General features: G+C 41.3%; 1 protein-coding gene and 1 long non-coding RNA gene across 10 annotated transcripts in view; one reads left to right on the top strand and one right to left on the bottom strand.

Moving 5' to 3' along the window:
- The window catches only part of ITPK1 (inositol-tetrakisphosphate 1-kinase), a 248,178-nt gene that overhangs the window by 56,135 nt on the left and 171,515 nt on the right, over window positions 1-20,528 (top strand). For all 9 annotated transcript variants that reach the window (XR_006176501.2, XM_065595644.1, XM_065595645.1 and 6 more), the window contains exon 2: window positions 15,643-15,667. Coding sequence is in view for 7 of the 9 variants with exons in the window: in XM_065595644.1 (XP_065451716.1) it covers window positions 15,643-15,667 (25 nt within the window). In the remaining 2 variants the exon portion in view is untranslated. The remainder of the gene's footprint in view (window positions 1-15,642; window positions 15,668-20,528) is intronic.
- LOC135983455 (uncharacterized) lies at window positions 1,519-8,062 on the bottom strand. The gene is made up of 2 exons (XR_010601154.1): window positions 7,991-8,062; window positions 1,519-7,237 (listed from the first exon to the last, which is right to left on the bottom strand). It is a non-coding gene; the product is annotated as an uncharacterized LOC135983455 (long non-coding RNA).

Here is a 20,528-nt window from a genome sequence, read left to right as displayed (position 1 = left end):
TACTTCGGATTTGCAATTAAGCAGAACTTGTTCCTTTTTCTCAGGCAAGTGGCGATCTCTGGTCTACAGATAGAACAAGTGACCATGAATATTTTCAAAACAAATAAGACTCAGTTCTCCTGACTTGTCTTGTGCAAAAACCACGGGACCATGCTCTTATAATTGATGGGAATAGGCCGATTTATTAGGAGAAAGAGGGAAATTCTGAGATCTAGTCGGGCACTTTTCCTAATCTGGTGGAACTGACAATTAAATATGCCTTACATTAGATTTTTACAACTGAATTTATTTTAGTATTGTTCTAGTGAAAGCTTCTATCTTAGATATATCTATGTTATTGAACCCATTGCCAGTAAAGCTCAGCTTATACCGGGGGTGACATGGGAAGGGGTAGCGCCCACGTGAACATGATATACTGGGGTCCTAAAATTCTCTTGATGGGGCTGCTTTTTTCCAATAAAATAAGGCTACAACCAGGGTTTCATTTCTAAGGGTATGTCTACACTACTAAATTAGGTCAAATTTATAGAAGTCAATTTTTTAGGAAGCGATTTTATACAGTCAATTGTGTGTGTCCCCACTAAGCGCATTAAGTCGGCGGAGTGCGTCCACAGTACCGAGGCTAGCGTCAACTTTTGGAGCATTGCACTGTGGGTAGCTATCCCACAGTTCCCGCAGTCTCCGCTGCCCATTGGAATTCTGGGTTGAGCTTCCAATGCCTGATGGGGCAAAAACATTGTTGCGGGTGGTTTTGGGTACATGTCGTCAGTTGCCCCTCCCTCCATGAAAGCAACGGCAGACAATTGTTTTGCGCCTTTTTTCTGTGCGGGCAATATACTTAACTCCTTCCTACCTGGCCTAATGCCAGCTTTGTCTAAGAACAAACCCCAAATACCTGCATGCTTTATGGAAATCAAACCATCAGTTTTTCTGAAGGTCAGGAGAATGAATTTATTGTATTTCTATTCCTTTAAAAAGTGCCCAGTTTCTTTTCTGTGACATGAGAACTGAAAAGTCAGAGTTTATCACAAATTTCTCATGCTCTTCTCAACTTCTAATTTCTCAACCAGTGCCTGGGCAATATTGATTATAGTCTGTCAGCAACCAAAAAAAGTTGTTCAGGGATTTATGTCCGCAAGTGGCTATGTGGATGAAATGTTTTCTTGATATTTTGGTGGTTAGCCGTTTAGGATATGTCTACACTGAAATAAAGGCTGGCCCATGTCAGCTGACTCGGGTTGGAGGGGCTTGGGTTAAGGGGCTGTTTAATTGCAGTGTAGATATTTGGGCGTGGGCTGAATCCTGGGCTGTAGGATCCTGCATGGTGGGAGTTTTCCAGAGCTTGAACTGCAGCACAAGCCCAAACATCTACAATGCAATTAAACAGCCCCTTGGCCTGAGCCCAGATCAGCTGGCCTGGGCCAGCCGTGGGTGTCTAATTGCAGACCAGATATACCTTTTAGATGTCATTGACAAGTCAAGCTTTCAGTTAAGAAAGTAAGTTTTTGTTGTTGTTTGTTTTTTTTTTTAACCCTGCTCCCTGCCTTTATTTCCAGGATTTTTGAGAATTATGTACCCATTCCATATAATCTGGGGGTTACAGTGGATCACAAATTGAATCTGAATCAACAATGTGATGCAGCTGTGAAAAAGGGTAATCTCATTCTGTGGTGTATTAACAGGAGTGTTGTATGTCAGACCCAGGAGATAATTGTCCTGCCCTACTTGGCACTGGTGAGGCCTCAGCTGGAGTACTGTGTCCATTCTGGGCACCATGCTGAAAGAAAGATGTGGACAAATTGGAGAGAGCCCAGAGGAGAGCAACAAAAATGATAAAAGGTTTAGAAAACCTGACCTACGAGGAAACATTGAAACAACTGGGTATGTTCAGTCTTGAGAAAAGTGTGGGGGTGTACTTGAAAACAGTTTTCAAATATATTAGGAGTTGTTATAAAGAGGATGGGGATTGATTGATTGTTCTGTGTCTGCTGAAGGTAGGACAAGAAGTAATGGGTTTAGGAGACTTAGGTTATCTATTAAGAAAAAGTTTCTAACAATAAGGGTGGGTATGCTCTGGAATGGGCTTCTGAGGGGGGGGGGGGGTGGAAGCCCCATCATGGGAGGTTTTTAAGAACAGGTTGGACAAACACCTGTGAGGGATGGTGTAGGTACTTGGTCCTGCCTTAGCATAGCGGGCTGGACTAGATGACCTCTCAAGGTCCCTTCCAGACCTACATTTCTCTGATTCTCTAACAATTTATGGGACTAACCTTAGGAAGGAGTCCTTCACCTAGTCTGGGGTAAGAGCAGGCCAGATGCAGCCTGGTAGTTGTGCTATGTAGTCTGCAACAACCCTCATCTTTAACAGGACCGTGCTGGACTGGTAGTCTTTATGGAATGCACATCAGTGTTCAAAATGAGGGCAGTTGCAGTTGTCTCCATTGATTACTGTGGCTCCGTTGAATGCTAAGTACAGCAGAGCCCTTGAGCTCCTGACAAGTTGCTTAAGTGGTTTGTATTTGGGGGAAGAGTAGGCATGCAGATAGGACTCACTAAATTAGATGTGCAACGGTAAGGTGTTGGAAAGCCTGTTGAGAGGGGGAGGGAGAGGCAGGCTCTGGGCCATCTCCTTTACAGTCTTTTTCAGAATGCATTTATTTATTTAGAAGCCTGATTTGTTTCATAGGCACTTCCAGCTTTGCCTGATTTGAGAGCCTTAAGCAGGCATTTGATCTCTTCATTCCTGCACAGAAGGGTTTTAGGCTAGCTTACCAGGCTGTTATAGGCCTTCGTGAAAGGCATTAGAGAGGAGATCCTCCCAGCATACCGTTAACTCGTCCTTTGGATTTAGTTAGTGCTGTGCGGACTTTGACAGAATTTTCCCCTCAAGCCACTAATGCTGTCATTTAAAACATCTCCCTGGGAAAGTGGTCTTATTAGCCCTGACGTCAGCAGGGTGGGGGAACTGCAAATTCTGGTGTTCTGTGAACCTTTTCTGAACTTCAGCGAGGATTCAGTGTTTCATAAGTCAGATCTTGCTTTTATTAATTTATTATTCATGTTACGATAGTTCATAAAAGCCCATGTTGGGGCCTGATGGCACCAGATGTTTTATGGACCCAGACTAAAAGGTGATCCTTTCCCCAAAGAGTTTACTATCTAATTAAGAGAAGCTGCAGCCAATGTGTGTAACAAGCAATTAAGGGGATGAGGGAAACTACCATAATAACATGCTTTTAGGTGGGGCAGGTTATGTGCAAGGCTAGATGATGTCAAAGTCCAAAGTAACTTCTGGTCAAACTTTGAACTAAGACTTAGTTTCTGAGGCCAAGGTTGCCAAAAAAGACTGACTTGTTGGTCCCTCAGTTTTTCAGTGCCCAACTTGAGACACTATAAAGAGGCTGGATTCTGAGAGGGTAGGTGCCCAGCCCCTTATGAAAATCTGGGCCCCTTAAAGTATCTCAAGTTGAGCACTCAAAATTGTTAGTTACTTTTGAGAAACTTGGTCAGTATTTTTGTCTGTACTGCGATGTGCAATTTCTCTTTGCATTTTTTTTTTTTTTTTGGTAGCTGGCAGATGTTGACCCTTTCTTTAAAAAAGGTGCAAGTGTTGAGGAAAGCAGAACGACTGGTTAATTTCACCAGACAGATGTAAGAGAGCGTAGTCTTTAGACGGATGCTTGGACAGGGAGTGAACTTGTCCTGTGCAGAGAAGGCTTATGTTGTATTGAAGAAAGTCCTTTTCTTCCCAATTGGGAGAGTATCAGCTCATCAGGTTAGGGACTTCACCCCATTATGCTTCACAGTTAAAGCATCTAATTAACTAGACCTATTTGCTGTTTCAGCTGTTTAGCCAGCAATGAAGGTGTTGGTTGGCGGTTGCTAAATTGATCTTCCTGGGCTGAGGAAGCTAGTGGAAAACAGGGCTAAGTCGCCATGGAGGAATCTGTTTCCCTTTCTGAGCATAGATCCTTCATCATGATTTGGTCATCTTGTCTGAATTGGTGTCCCCTTCTTTTAATTCTTGAATTATAAGCCTTCCCTTTCGCATTCAGACTTATTTGGTTTGTGTTGAATTGTGTATATTTCCATGTCCAGAGGAATAACTAGTCAGATTTCAGTCCTGAGCTTTGGGAATTGTGTGAAAGGGAGGTGTACTAGGGAAACAAAGTGGGGAAGTTATGGTGAGTTGTCTCCTCTATAATCAAGTCAGTCAGTTAGGACAGAACCCTGCAAGATGCTTAATGTTCTGGTCCCAATCCAGCAAAATGCTTACTCATGAGTATGTCTCATAGAGGTCACTAGGACTACTGTACTTTTAAAGTTAGACGCATGCTTAAGTGATTTGCTGGACCAAGGCAAGAATGTTCAGTACATTGAGGATCAAGCCCAAAGAAAGGAAGGAGAGTCTTGTAGTTGGAACAATGGATTGGAAGTTGGGACAACTGAGTTCTAATCCTGGCTCTGCTACTGTCACTTTCCCCATCTGGGGGTCTCTCTCTCTCTCTCCAGTGATAAAATGGGAAGGATATTTCTTTTCTAACTAACAGGGGTCTTGAGGCTTAATTTATTCATCTCTGGACAGTCCTTGGATATCATCCAATGGAAGTTGTTGCTGAAGTGCGAAGTCTGAGGTGTTTCAATTATTTGAAAAAAATATCAGATACTGAGTATTTATTTTGTTCTGAGCAAGTCAGGAGTTGAAGGGTGGAATGACAGGGCTGTAAGGATATTGATATATCAGGGAAGCACCCAGATGTCTGGTCTCTAACGCAGATTAGCATGGTTGAAAAGACACTATCAAGTTAGAAAAGCCTAAACATTGATGCTTTAAAAGCTGTTTTTTCTTGTAGACCTTGAAGAAAAGGTCCTTGTCAACAAAACTCATCTTCAAAAAAAGTCCAGATTTTACTCTCTGCATTTCACCCATATTGGCTGTTGAAAATTGCACTTGTTGTACCATATTAGAAGTAATTTTGATCTTTTTTGACTTTCAAATTGTCATGTAGCAGCATAACTTCCCTCTTCACTGACATTGTCAAAAGTCACAGAAGGTGAAAGACAAACAAAAGGGTTCTCCAGAGTTTCCTTTTTATTCTCTTTGGGCACAGTCTAAATTTTGGACCTGACATTAGCTTCTAGTGTCCCTTTTTTGGTTTGTGATTTCCCTTCTGGTAGTTTGTTAGAACTGGTGCTTACTGCAGTGAGAAACTAAAAAACAAAACCCTCCCCCTTCTCAGCTCCCCAGACACTTGTGGCATAGACAAATTTCTGCTCTCTTGCTATTCTCTATTCTAGTGGTCAAGTAGGCTTGTGTTGTCCTGCATAAATAAAACTTATCTATAAAGGGGAAAAACCCCACATTTAATCTGGGTTGAAGCTTAAAAGAAAAACTAAGATTTAAAGTGATTTTAAAACCCATCTATCTTATAGCAAAGCAAATCTCCATATTAAAAATTGTCTTCCTAACTCTGCACTACATAGCTGATGCTGTGTGTGTGCCCTATGTACTAACACTGGTGAACTGATATTGACTAGACAGGGAGCTTATATCCAATGAAGGAGAAGAATCTTCTGATTCTTAAGCCTAATTGATGGTGCCTAAGTCCAAAATCTCTAGAGAAACCGTCTCTGCCTGTCTCCATGTGCTGAGAGTTGTAATTCTATAGGTGTCCAAAGGAAAACACATACTGTCTCTATGCCAACCGTGTTTTGCATTGTAAAAGCCTCAGTAACCTGAAATGTTTGATTAACCAGCGTATGGGGAGCAGCTGTTTGTCTCCCCACACCCGACATTAATGATTTATACAGTTTTCTGCTGTGACCATAATAAAATATGTACATGGGTCTCACTTGGTGTGCATTTGTTAAAGATTAAAAACCATATTGAACAATGAAGCAATTGTATATTGGGTCACATTTTAACAGAGAGGCAGGAACCTTAGAAAGACTCATCTGGTTTAACCGTTCAGTTAATGAAAGCTTATCTCCTTATGTCTTCTGGCAGTCTGTGTGAGTAAAACATTTCATTGGTCTTTGGAGAGGAAGGGTTCTCTGGGGTTTCCTTTTCTGCCATGGCCCTGTTGTGTAGGGACAAAACTCTTCTCCATGCCACTCCTGGCTTTTTGTCTGTCTTTTCCCCTCTGTTTCTTGAAGCACTGCCCGCTCCTTGTGACTTTTTGCCTTGTACACAACCAGCATTTGTTGATTCATAGATTTGGTTTTTTTTAAAGCCCGTCTTTTTTAGAGACCATTATGACCCCAATTTTTAGAGTCTGTGTTAGGCAGCAGGACAGATTAGGTAAGCGTAGCTGGCTGCCTGACACAGGCCATAGAATTTCATTCAGTAATTCCTGCATTCAACAGTCAGTATTGGCTATAGGCAGAGGGAGAGAAAGAAAGCTTGCCAAATAGCCATGTGTTCATCCGTGAACTCATGTCAGTAGGTTGTCAGAAGTAGCTGACCAGCATCAGGTGATCAGGAACTGTTCATTATAGGTGGTAGAGAAATCCCTATGTTGCTGAAGACTGCTTTAGTCCCAAGGGCATCAAAATGCGCTCTGCTAATGTTGTAATGGTAAAGCTGTGCAAACATCACAGCAATTGTGTGCTAGCAGCTCCCCCTGCTGCTGGTGTGGAATTCCCATGGTATCAACACTGCAGTTGATAACAGGAATAAACTATGTAAAAGCAAGAATTGGGCCACAACCCAGCACTTTTGTTGTTGTTGTAATCTTCACTGCACTGCAGCAAGCCCATGTGATGGGGTGGGTCCTGTTAGCAGCTGCAACATGGAGATCTGTTGTCCTGAGACTCCTGTGCCTACAGACTAACACTAAATGTCTCTCATTTGTTGGCGGCATGCTCACTTTCCTTGCCTTTAAATATATTCCTTTTAATTTCATGTGACCTTCTTTAGCCGTGTATGTGCTGTCTTGATTGGCATTATTCGCTTTAAACAAGCCTTATTGATATAGAATGAAAAGAGTGCCAGTGAAGCAGGTGATAATCATCATCAGTGCATTGTCACACACCACATCCATGTGCCTCTTACTCTATTAGCGTATTGCTATGGAGGAGCTGGAGATAGTTTTCTCCAGTGGTTGGTCAGTTTGAAAAACATTTTGCTGCTGGGGGTCGTTTTGCGCTCACCTTATTGGCCCTCTTGGCTGCAGGTAACATGCATCCTATTGCAGGGTGTTGACCAAAAATGGACTCTCATGTTAACCTATAGTGCCTTTAAAAAAAAAAAAAAAAGAAGCAATATATAAATGAATAGGTTGATCAGATGAGCACTGAGGGGCAAAAGGAATTGAACTAGGAATACACCTATCCGCTATTTACGCTAGGGTGGTCCTAGCTATATTCTCCAGGGATAAATCAGACACCCAGGGTGAAATACTGTCCCTGCTAATTCAGTGGGAATTTTGTCACTGATTTCAGTGGAACCAGGATTTCACTGCAAGTCTTTACAGTGGGCCTTTGTACACTGTTCCACTAGAGGACTCTAAGGGTTAGAGGGGATGTTCCTGACATCTTCACTTTTTAGTTAGTGGAAATGAGACTCTAAGGAGAAGAGATTAGGCTGCCTCTGGCTTTCCAGATCCTACTAAAGTGCAGAAAAATGATAAATACCCCAATTGACAAATTGGTGAGTGTCCTAGTGCACAGAGCAGGCCTTTCTCACCTTCCTTATTTCCTAACCTATATGGATAGTGTCTTGATTGAAAAATCTCTTTTGACATATGCCGTGTTAGTTCCATCTCTTCTCTTCTACTTAAATCAAAAGGAATTCAGTAATTTGTAACCGTTGACTCAAACAATTGCATATTTGCTTGGGTTTGTTAAGACTGAAGTAAAGTGTAGATTTTAGTAATTGTTAATTAACAAAAATAATGCTAATCTAACTATTGTAGGTATAGTTACTGTACCCATAAAGACAGAGAACCAATGGATTTTCTGTCTGATTTAGACATTTTAAAGTACTTACAAGCATCTTGCAAAGAGATGGACCTTGCATTTGATTTAGCCAAGGGTTAGGCTTGGACTCCTCCTGATCTTGTGAGCTAAGAAGTCCTACCCCTGGGGACCCTTTGCTAAGTGTGCATGCTGCCCCCAGCTGCTGACAGTAATGACCAGCTGTATCCACTGATGACCTCTCTTAGGGTGGTTTGTGGATGGGGAGGTAGTCTCCAAAATAACAAAGGCCCATGCAATTACTCAGAATCGTTATCTGTTACTAATATTGCTACAAATGACTAGTAGGATGGCTAATTGACTCTTTCTATTCATTTTCTTTAGATAGGTGTAAATTATTCTTCCTTCCCTCTCCAGCTCTCCTTAGGTTGTGTTTCTCTTACTTCAGGATTCAGTGTCCCTGCTACACAAATGATGAGCAAGGACTCTGAACTGGAATTCCAGAACAGCATGTGTTGGGAAAACCTTATCCTTATTAGACAGAAGAAGAAAGTCTTACAGAACTCAGTAGCATTGATATATGTTTAAAAGATTCATTTTAAAAAAAACAAAGGGAGGAAAATAAACCCTTTCAAGTTTACTGATTTTGATTATTTTAGTAATACAGCTTGTTTACGAATAGTGCTCAAATCAGTAGCCCTGTAATATATCTTGAAACCCTTTTGGTAAATGAAAGTCTTAATGTTTGGTGACTGAAGCTAGCTTACTTCTTTTCAATTATTGCCTGAAATGTCCGGTTTATTTCTGCTGGTTTTTCTCCCCCACTTCACTTCTTAAATAAAACAATGTAAAAAGTGAAATTTGGATGTTGTCACTTTATCCAATGGCACTTTAGTTTTGGTCCTCCGTGGTTCATAACTTACCTGGGTTCTAACTGTGCTCCATGTCATTTGGTGGTGTTTATGGATGAATGAGTGCTTGAATACTTCTGAGGTGAACTTTGCAATAAGATGTACAGAGAGTCAGTCCCTGGGCTCACATTAATATTAAGGAGTCACATTGCTGCCTGTCTTCCAAAAAATATACTGTTTTGTGGTCCATATTAGTTCTGGCTGGCCAATATTTTGTCATGTCTATTGAGATACAACATGGTATGATGCTTTGAAGTTCTGTTGAGAACTCGTTGGTCCTGCGAGGTCTCATATTTCTACAGTGGGGATCATATTAAAATCATTTACAATGCTATAGTGTTTGACTTCATGTTCATACTCATGGTGTTCTCCATCTATGTAAAATGGGGCAGGATGGGGGGAGAAAAACCACAAATACTGTGGCAAATGTAACTCCTCTCGGTGGTAATTTTTTTTTAAGAGGCATTCATTACAGCAGAAATGTAAAGTGGGTGTGGAGTTCAGGGTCATTTCTCTCACTTTTTCAATCCAGCTAAAGTGAGAGGCCTCCAGCCTTTCTCCAGCAGTGCAGGTTACGTCGCTGTGACTGAGGTGTATTCTTCTTCTTCCTATGCTACAAGAAGTTTAGAGGGAGAGAATAGCATTGGAAAAGGTGGATAGATACAGATCAAGGAGTGGCATTTTTATCATTATGAAATTAGCTGCAGAAGGAAAAACTTGCTGAAAGGCAAATGTATTCCTGGTCTAAATTGGGAAATTTAGCACAGATTTGAGCTCCTGGGGCTGGGTGCAAGAAAAGCAGGATTGAGTCCCAAGTGAGCAAGTGCCAAGTGCTTCCACGCATGACACTGAGCATCCTCTACCTCAGTGAACTTGAGTGGGAGTTTATGGCACTTATCTAATGGAATTGAGCCTTTAGTAAAGGAACCACTGAAGAGCCTGTGTATCCCTAAGGAGGGCAGTAGCCCATAAACATTTTGGAATGGGGCAGTCCTTCTGCATTGGCGCTCCTGTTCAAGTGGTTCCTTGGTAACTGCTTGTTGCAATCAGTTTTAGTGGCGATTACAGATACTGTAGTTGGAATAAATTGTAGGGCATGAAAATAATTGATCCCTACTGCAGGGTCATGATGTTAATAATAAAAATGCAGACTACGCAGATAGTGAAATTCTGATGCAGACTAGCTGGGCAAAGAAACCTTTGTGCCAAGAGGACAGATGGCTAAGCAGAATGTCTTCAAGATGTTAATGACCAAGTGAAGGTGAGTATATGTGGATCCTGTTGGCCAACTGAAGCGTTGTTATATCCGGAATCTGTAGATGAAGACACTCTCAGTAGATACACCCACCCACTCCTTTGATTCAGGTTTCAGAGTAGCAGCCGTGTTAGTCTGTATCCGCAAAAAGAACAGAAGTACTCTATTCCATTTCCCTGTGTTAAGTATCCTCACACCTTCTTGTCAACTGTCTGAAATGGGCCATCTTGATTATCACTACAAGTTTTTTTTTTCCCCCTCCTGCTGCTAATAGCTCATCTTAATTAATTAGCCTCTTAGAGTTGGTATGGCAACTTCCACCTTTTCATGTTCTCTATATGTGTATACATATCTTCTTACTATATGTTCCGTTCTATGCATCTGATGAAGTGGGCTGTAGCCAACGAAAGCTTATACTCAAATACATTTGTTAGTCTAAGGTGCCACAAGCACTCCTGTTCCTTTGATTCGAGCATTCCTAATCTTCAGCTTTCTGCACAGGAGGATCACTCCAGATCAAGATCATGATAGTAACTTCCATATGGTCCAGGAGGCCATCATCTGCTGTCTTCAACACTTAGGGATTCAAGTGAAATCCAAACTTATACTCATAGGTTTTTGATGATTCCAGTCTTGGAATCCTGCTGGAAAGGCTTTGTCGAGAAGGAAGGTTTTGCAGTAGTATTAGGAGGCTTGATTTAGTAATAGTTATAAAGCACTCTGGGATCCCATTATGGAAGTCCTTATGAAAAAAAGAAAATATTTTTTTACTTTACTACATTTAAAGAGGCAATGTTGGATTAAAAATCCTATTATATTAAAAAACCAAACTTCCTTACTTGTATTTATAATCTCTTAGACTATTAAAACTGATAATTAAAAAAATAAAATTTGATCATTATAAATGCTGTTTGTGTTTCTCCGTGTCACTCAGCTCAGACAGTAATATATTAATCAGGTTAGCCTTTTGTTTTCAGTCATTTTCTCTTGCCGGCTGTCATTCAGCAGCACAATACTGCAATGTTTAGGTCTCAGATACTGCTGGGAAATGTTTAAATCACCTGGGATATATAGAAAAAGAATAAATTAATGGAACTATTTCTTCTGAGCTTTAGGATTTGTAAAACCTTCCAAAGCATCAATTGTGGGGCAACATTAACTTGATGGTGTCTCCTTCTTTTGAATTCATAGATCTAGCTAGCTTAAAAATATCAGAGGTGGGTGAATCTAATGAAGTTACATTTTAAGGATTTTAATCATACTTGCATGTGGTACAGTTTGCTTCACAGCATAAGAATTGTTCAGAAATTTCAAGCACAGAAACAACAAGCCAGAACACGCTTCTGATTTCTTTTTTCTATTGAGAGTTAATGATGTGGCAAAAACATGACCAGATAACATTTATTTCTTTACATGCAGCAACACCTGATTCCTTCTGAGAAGAGTGATTAATATAGAGCCCTATGCCGAAAGGGAAATAAACCAGAAGCCCTCATCTGTAATCTGTGCTGCACCCAAATAGGTTTCTATAGCTCCAGGCGTCCTACGGCTGCTTGTGGTATCGCAGCTTTTCTGCAAAGGATTTACTTGGGTTTTTTTCGTTGTAAACCACTTCTTTCAGAGGCTTAAATGTGGGATAAACATTTCTTGTGCACTGAAAATTGGAATATAAACACCCTGCTTAGATATGGGGAGCTTTGTGCTTTCCAACAAAATGCATTTTTTTTCTAAATGGCGTCTTGGGATCTAGTTTAGTTTTAACCTTTTTGGCATTTTCATAATATCCATGAAATGAAAATGTGCAGATTAGTTACCCTGAGCCCCAATTGTGATTCCCACTTTGAGGGAAGATGGGAAAGCTTTAAAATGAACCTACGTTTTTGTTCTCAGAAATGACGTACGTGTGTGTGTGTGTGTGTGTGTGTACAGCTGATGGGTGTTAAATTATAGCTGCTCCATGCAGGTGAGCTGGGCAGGGAGGACTTTTGTTGGACCTACGAAGGAGGCAGTCAGACTGCAGATGCTTGTAGTTCCTGAGTGCAAGGAGAGGAGATTGGCTGCACTGCTCTCTCCAAAGGAGAGGGGTGTGTGAGTGAGATGGATCCTGGCTCCTTTGTCCACCAGGAAGAACATAGTAGCACCCAGAAGGGAAAACCCTGTGATGAAAGCATCTTTTACTGTAGTTTTTGGCAAGTGTTAGTGCTGAGCATCTTTGGCAGCATCCAGCCGTACCCTTATCCATGTGCTTCGCCCAACACGTACGTCTCTCTCCAAGAATCACAAATTTGGCCAAAAGAATTCATAGCAGTCTTTTCGTTCTTTGCTCTCAAGGCAACTGTTGGGTCAGGACTGACTGCTGCTAAAAGTGGTGGTAGTTTTTTATTTGGCATTTGTGTGCGTGTGTGTGTGTGGCGGGGGAATCTTGTGCACGTTGATTGTATCGGTAGTGGTCTCAGTACAGTTTAGTCCACTGCCTAATATGGAGTTGTCTTGTCAAAGGAATTTGCCCAATGGAAACTCTGTGTCTGAGATACAGGATGCGTGTGTGTATATCTAGATTTTAAGCACCAAGTAGGGGGATCAGTACATTGGAGATGTAGCTGACTCCAGAACTGATGACATGGTTGCCTGTCTGAATGGGCTTTTCCCTCAGGAATAAGTCATCCTGGCTGTTGAGTGTTGTTCTGTTTAAAGAACTTACTTTTAACAAAGCAATTTCAGTAAAGACTCCATCCAAGTTAGTTCTCAGAAGATTTAACTTTTCTGGTTCCTTCTCCTCTTGGTTCTCAAGGGTGAAACAGAACATTTCAAATAACCAAAAAGAACACAGCTCTTCTGAAGAGAGGCTGAGGAAGGCCCAGCAATGCAAACCAAAGTCACAACCATTTCCACCCTCCCCTCTGTCCTTTGAGCTTGTGTTTAACTTTTTATCCAACACAACACAACTTTCTTTCTTACCATTTTTGCACTAAATGGAGTAGTGAGAAGCTAAGGTAACTTTTTCTTTGGACATATTGTTGCATTTATGGTACAGTCAGTGCTAGTAAATTCCAATCATTTGTAAAGCCCATTTTTATTGGGATTATACAAAGCTTTCAGACTGAATGCTCCTCGAGTGTGTTTGGCAACCAGGATAGAGCCTCTCGCTCCTTGAAAACGGAACAGGATTTATTCTGTGTACTAGTAGCTGAAATCCTGTGCTGTTGCACAGGTGGAATTTGTAAATCATGTAAAGTTCGTAAAGCCCAAAAAATCTGAGACCTTAAAAATTGCACAGTAACAGACCACAAATCCCTGTGATGGTTGAACCTGGTTATATTCTAAACAAAAAGAGCTCTCAGCCACGTGTGTAGCTGTTTCCATCGCTTCACACTGACTGTGCAGACAGACTAGGCTTCATAGTGATGGTTTCTGGAGTCTTATATAGATATAGGAATGGAAAAACATATTCTTCCACCACCTGGGTTTGCTTCTGTCCCTAACGAGGCTTTGGAACAGCGCTTCTGTGGGAGCATTGGGGGATGAAGCTTTGAATGTTTCAGCAACAGCCTCAGGCTTTCTGCTTATTACAAGGCAAGGATGGCAAAACTGTAGCCCATTTGCTTGCTGGAAGCTTAAGCACAGAAGCATTCCAAGCATCTCAGAATACCCAGACTGGGTTGCAGCCATTGTTTACTAAACCTCTCCCTGGCCGTTAAATTCTTTTTTCTTTTTCTTGCTACCTGCCATTGTAAAACTTGGTCACTAACTTTTTCTTTGCTGAATCATATTTTCTCCATAGCCACACTAGAAATAGCTGTTTGGCTAACCTCATTTGCTGTGTGTTAATCTGCAGCAAGTTGCCATGCCATGGGCAATGTGTATGTGTCCCATTATTATCGCTTGCTGAATAATATTGTGTTTAAAATAGCTGGAACTTGTTGGCTGCAAAAGAAGTTGGAGATTGTCCACTTCTCTGTTCAATGATTTTACCTCATTTATATCTATTTTAATGTCTTTGCTGAGCAGCAAGCTCTCAATGTCCTAGGTGTACAAATAAGGGAAGCTTCCCATAGCTGTGTGATTCCCAGAATTTGAGGTAGAAGAAGGAAGCCATTTGCATCGCTTGTCTCTCCTCCTGGGCATGTTCACTATTGTCTTCCAGAAGAACGAGACTCTGGGTTGGGTAGACAACGGGAGCAGCCACTTATGTAGTCAACAGCTGTTCCCCCACCCCTCCCGCACCCTCCCACCCACACAGCTATGGACTCTACTGTCAGACCTCTTTTATAGAGCAGGGGAATGTTGGCCTGAGTTACTTTTTTTTTTTTTTTTTTTCCTTTTCCTCCTTGTGCCAAAGGATCTTTCACTTCTACCTGGGGCATTAGCAGAGGCAAGTAAAAGGAATCCTGGTCTAATGCCTCTTCTGAAGAACTGGCTCACTAAATTAAATTCTCTCTCTGAGTCTGAGAGGAAAATTGCTCCGCATTTAAATAATCTGCACATAGAGGGGAAAGTGTCATGGAGTGGGCATACCTACTAGTAGTTTAGTGTGTGTCAGCTTGTTGGATGTAATAAAGGAAGCATGTCTGGCTGTGTACATATGGGCTGCTTTGCCAGAGCCGCAAGAGATGAAGGGCCAAGTTTGGGGTGAGCCTAACTTCTAGCCATGTCGGTGTACCCCAATGGACTTCCTTGACCTCTGGCACTCTGACTGCTCTGGCCAGTCCGGTTTTTTTAGGCATGATGCAACTATTAACCTTAAGGCTGGAGCTATATATGCAGGGCACAGGGCTTCCTAATGAGTCCAAGACTTCGCAGTTCACTCCAGCAGGAATTAGGAATGGCTTCAGATCTGGCCACGACATTGACAGCAGCTCTTGTAACCTGTTAACATTTCTAAGACAGCTTAAAAATCCCTTAGGTCAGTTCCACAGCCCCGTCTTGCCCATGAGGGGTTGAAAAGAGGAAACTTGACTGATGTAAATCTCCATGTAGATGCCTGACAGTGGAAGGTGGTCAGGTACCAGGGTGATGAGCGTGGTACAAGGACGCGAATAAGATAGAATAAAAAGCAGCATCTTAAACTTGCACCTGCTGACTAACATAAACTTACATCCCCTTACATGTCACCTCTGAATTTGACCCATTCTGTAGGTGACACTAGTACCACAGTGTGAGAATTACATTAAAGGGGGAGGTGAGAGGGATAGCAGGGAAAAGGAACTAAAAATAGGGTGTTCCCTGCTTTAACATGAACCTCTTATGCTTCCTTTGTCTGGTAGCTTATAAATTAAACCAGTGTAACATCCCTTATGACCATTCACTGATGTATAATTTACATAATCTTCCACCTCACCTCCCAGGCCCCGATTCAGGATGGTGCTGAAGTTGGTCTCTATTTAGGACAGCACTTAAGCATGTGCTTTTCTGAATTGGGGCCTGGAATTGGCTCAAGTACTGTAATGTAGAGTTTTTCCTTAATGTTCTAATATCAAGCAATATATTTCTTTGAGTATCTGAATTCTGTTACTATTCATCATTTACTAAAGTAACCCTTTGTCCTTTTCTTTTTTCCAGGAAAAGAGGGATAGAAGTCATACAGGTGAGTAAAGATTATTTTAACTTTTCTGTATAAAAAGCAAAATGCTTCTTCTCTCACTTTACAAAGAAAACTACTAAATCTCTGGCAGACTTCACCAACAATTGGTCTTCATTTTTTTTTCCATTCCGTCAATCTTTTTCTTGTTTCATTCCCTTATTATTCAGACATTCGCTCTGGGAAAAGCAAGTCTGATGCTGCTAAGTGTATATGATGAATCCCATCCAATCTTGTGGCCAATGATTAGGTTTTTCTTTTCTGTATTAACTAGTACGAGTCAATAACACTGGTTATGATTAGGTGGTGTAATCTGTGTTTATTGCATTTAAATACAATAAGGCTTAAAAGAAAGAAGAGCTGCCTGCGTGTAAGAAACTTCTAAAGAAATTAGTCCATTATACAAAGAATATTCTTGCAACCCAATGAACAGGAAGAAGACAAAACTATCGCTTAATTTGGTATTGGCGCATCTACTGATGGTCTTGAGGGGTGGCTGGATTTTCTTCCTGTTTGCTAAGTCTGAATGGCTATATTTCCACTGTGCTATAGGTAAAAGTGGTGCTTAAAGTGGTGTGAAAACAGTTGGGGTTCTGTCATCTGAGCTGAAATAAATTTTATGTGCTCGATATAGACAATTCACACTTCCGTGTATGTATTTATTTCATAATAATCACGTTCAGTTCTTAGCTCAAGAAGCTGTTTACCTATTTGCTACTATTGTTTTTAAATGAGAGAGTTACACACCAAACTTCTATTGAGACAATAACTAGTTGAGATATTTTTAAATTTTAACATACTATCCTTTGCTAACTCTAGTGATGGTCCAACATAAGCTGACAAAATCACTTCCAAAGTCCTTCATAAAGGGAAGAGAAGACTGAAAGTACGCCTGTCAGGAGCACAGTTTGATTAAAAAAAATTGTTTTTTGGCCATGTCTGTGATCCCACCCACTTCAAGCACTGGTTAAAGGGACATCGTGAGAGAAATGATTTTTCGAGCTTACAAACAGAAGATGGTACAGTAAAAGATATATTACCTCCCCCACCTTGTCTCTTACATTAGTATCTGATGCTTTTGTTGTGCCAGGGTAACCCCTTAGAGCATGGTAACTGAAAAAGATCAGAATACAGGCTTTGTTCCCAGTTTATCTGGTGCATTCTACAGTACTTTGTATCATTGTCACTCTTTTGTTGCTGGTCAGTTGCACTCTTGCCCTGCACTAAAGTGAGGAGCTTGCTCGCATGCTCCTCAGGTGCTGGAGGAGGGAGTTCACCAGTAACCACAGCACAGCTGACACTGTACACCGCAAAAGAGGGATGGGGTGTGAGTTGAGGTTGTTTGTTGCCCTTGTTTCTGCCTGAAAGATCTTTCTAAACATCAACAGGGGTGCAGAAAAAATCCTTACAGACATAATTTTTTTTTAAAAAAATCAGATCATGCTATTTAAAGACTCCTCTCTCAGGAAAAAATACATTTAAAAAAAAAAAGTCAGTTTGACCACATTAAATTTGGGAGTGTCCCTTTAAGGTGTATGAGAATATCCTCATGAAGATCAGCTGCTTGACAGCATTACAAGAAAAGAAAGGATCTGCCTTAATGTCCAGCTGTATTTATCCTTATTCCCCTAGCGTGCTACAGCCACAAGCTCTTCCTCCTTCCCTTTGTCAGCTACTGCCAGGAGCTGAATAGTGCATTGTTCATTGTTTGCTGTTTGTTTAGAATCTCCAGATCTCTGCCTTTGAGATGCTGGTAATATTTATCAGTTTTACATGCTAGAGAAGATAAGCATTATCCTGCATCTTGATGATGATGATCATTATTCTAACATTAATAATAATTGCTGACAGTGGGCCTGGGTATATTTCATTGGGTTTCTAAATGCTGCACTGTTTACTAAAGTGATGAGACAGCCATATGAGAAGAACTCAGCATAGCACCTAATGGCTGAGGAGAGGGGAAGATCCTTTTTACTTCCCTGGGTTAAGCTCCTGTGCTTATATTATGATGATTGGGTGAGTCTCCATTATAGCAGGGCTCATAAGCAGAGTCCAGTTATTGAATGGAGGACTTTGTAATTAAGTGTGGTTTAACGTCTGTTCACCAACTAGACACAAACCAAGTGGAAAAGACCTTTTTTACACAGAGAAAGTTTGGAAACGTTTGGTGAGGACTCAGTGAAAAGATACCTTTATGGAATCAAACCTCACAGCATTGTACAGGCTGCCCTGGGATCTTGACTTTAAGAGATCTGCCCCTAACAGCTATACCTAGAGAACAGGTGAGTAACCGGTAACCTTTGCTTGAGCATAGCTGTTGAAAGACAATTATTTCCACCCCCAGCAGCAAGGGAGGAACATGCTTCCATGGTTGCACTGTTGAAGTTTCATGAGATCTGAGGCTTACCTTCCTGTAATGGTCCTCACTCGGGATTTGCTTGGGAAGTGTGGCCTAGTGGTCAAGGCCACAACCTGTGACTGGCAGGGAAGGGAGCCCCGTCCCTCCCACTCTACCCTTTGGGCTACCAGTCGTCTGGCAACTGAGGTTAAGGCCTGCCACTTCTTCTTGCCCCCCCTCTCCCCAGTCAGCTTATTCGAAGGCTTTCCTATGTTGGGGAAGTCTGAATCAAATAAGTAAGAGGGGGGTTACCAGGATCCACAGGCGGAGGAGAGGGGGATACTTACCTCTCTGAGGTGGGTCTTCCTTTCCCTGGGGGAGGGCCCCTTTGGACAGCTATGTCAGAGACTTTAGGCTTCCCTATGCTCTGCAGCTGTCGGCTGCAGGTCTGCTCACTTCCAGCTCCACTGCCAAAATGAGCTGTTACCCTGACGTTTTAGTTCCTCCACCAGATGGAGCATTTGCTGCAGGTGTGGTGGGGCAGGGCTGGCTGGGCCCAAAATCCCTTAGTGCCCAGTGTGTGGTTTGTACACCCATCACAGTTCCTCTGCAGTGTTGAGTATTTTCTTCCTTCTCTTAGTAAAGTATTTACCCCAGAGCTCAGGGTGTCCTGATAAATCTTACTGCTGACAGCACTTTAGATGCCACCTCCCTGCTACCAAACCAAACCAAGCTATTCTGCACATGGGCCCTCCCCCCCCCCCCCCCATGCAAACTTTCTTTGCATAGAGATGTAACCAGAAATCTATATATTCTTTTCATATCAGACCGCCTGAAAACCTCCATTGCTCACATGATGTGCTTCCTCAGCTGTGTTCGTAGATGCGGAATGATAGCTTTGGTATTTGATCTGCTGGACAAAATTTATTTGGCAGTAGTGTTGTTTTCCTGTGTTAAGCAGCAGGACTTCTTTGCTTTCCAGGAACAGCTCCTATTGTGAGCTGTCCCAGAACAAGCCACCTCATATTCTTGACAATAAACAAACAACTTGACGCACACAAATACACAGACTCTTGCATCTATATTCCTGTTTGCACAAGATCAGAAATTTTGCCACTGATTTCTGAATACATTTAGTGTGACGTGTGTGTACGCAGTCTAGCCAAAGAGTCAGTCACAGAAATTTGCTGCTAACCTGTTGGATTCAACAGGATGGCTAGTCTGCAGTAGTGTACTAAACAGACATGTGGTGATTTGTGTGAACAAACACCAAATCTTTGTCCTATTTCCTAAAATGTTGCCCAGGGTGGGGGAAGATCAATGGATCTTCCTAATAAAAGAGAGGAAATTTTCAGGTAAGTGCAGGTATGTTTTCCTAATTCTCTTCTCTGTGAGAAGATAAGGTGACCCTTTTCCTTTCACTAGTGCTAATGAAAGCCCCAACCTCATTTTCCTTACAGTTAATTTTTACCTATATATTGGTGGTGAGCTACTCTTGGATGACAGTTACAGACTTTGCTACTGGATTTGATGTTAAGGCCAGCCTACGTTTCTGACTTTTGTCTGAGACTTCAGGCTGTAGGTGTAGCGTTGTAGAGTTCCAAGTTCTTGGACAGTCAGCAAGCAAACATATTTGTGACAATGAACTGGTGCAGGGCAAGGAACGTTAATGGTAGGTTAAATAAGCATCCTCTTCCACCCACTGGTAAAACATTACTTTTGTACCAGGCATTTATAAAACTATGAACTATTGGAACTCATTTACAAAACTTTTCTTAAACATTACATGTATATATTGTCTCATACTATAGAATTAGAATTTATAATCCCTATTCCATAATGAGATAGCTTTGTGTATCTTAATTAAAACTATCTTTAGATAGGTTTTCCCTCAAAAAGCATTTTATCAAAGTAATCCGATTTAAATAAAAAAATCCTATTTATTTATTTATTTATTAAATCATTGATTTTTTTTTTTATCCACCCTGGCGTCCAATTTAAGTTGCCTGTATTAGTTTTACTAGTAACCTGGCCTCTTGCTCCCGTCAGCTTGGCTGCCTGGCCTGAGGTGGTGAGGGGTAACAATACCTTGCATTGCAAAACCTCTCTAAGATTTGAGATATGCACATTTTTATAAAGGGGAATCCTCACAAGGACATCTGAGGATGGCTTACATTTATTTTTGTTTCAAGTTATGCAAATCAGTATTAATTAGCTGCAGCCCTTAGGACCCTGACAAATTGCCGGGTTAGCTTTTGTGTTGCAAAGTTTGGGGCACTTCAAAGCTCACTTAAGTAACTACCTCACCCAACCTTTTCTGGAGACATAATTCATATTTTTCTATTTTTAAAATGAAGATGTATAAGTATTTTTTTGGTGCCTAATTAACATTAGCATGCTTTGTCTTGGTAAGACATTGAAGTTGCTTGGCTACAAAACTGGGATTAGTCATTGAATTCCAAGCTCTGATTTTTTTTTTTTTCTTTTTTTTTTTTGAGTAAAGTAACCATGGGACCTGGAAGATAAAAT

This window comes from Chrysemys picta, chromosome 4 (genome assembly GCF_011386835.1).
Source record: "Chrysemys picta bellii isolate R12L10 chromosome 4, ASM1138683v2, whole genome shotgun sequence".
Taxonomy (NCBI): Eukaryota; Metazoa; Chordata; order Testudines; family Emydidae; genus Chrysemys; species Chrysemys picta.
The sequence above is the reverse complement of the archived record's forward strand: the minus strand, read 5'-3'. Positions and strand labels throughout refer to the sequence as shown.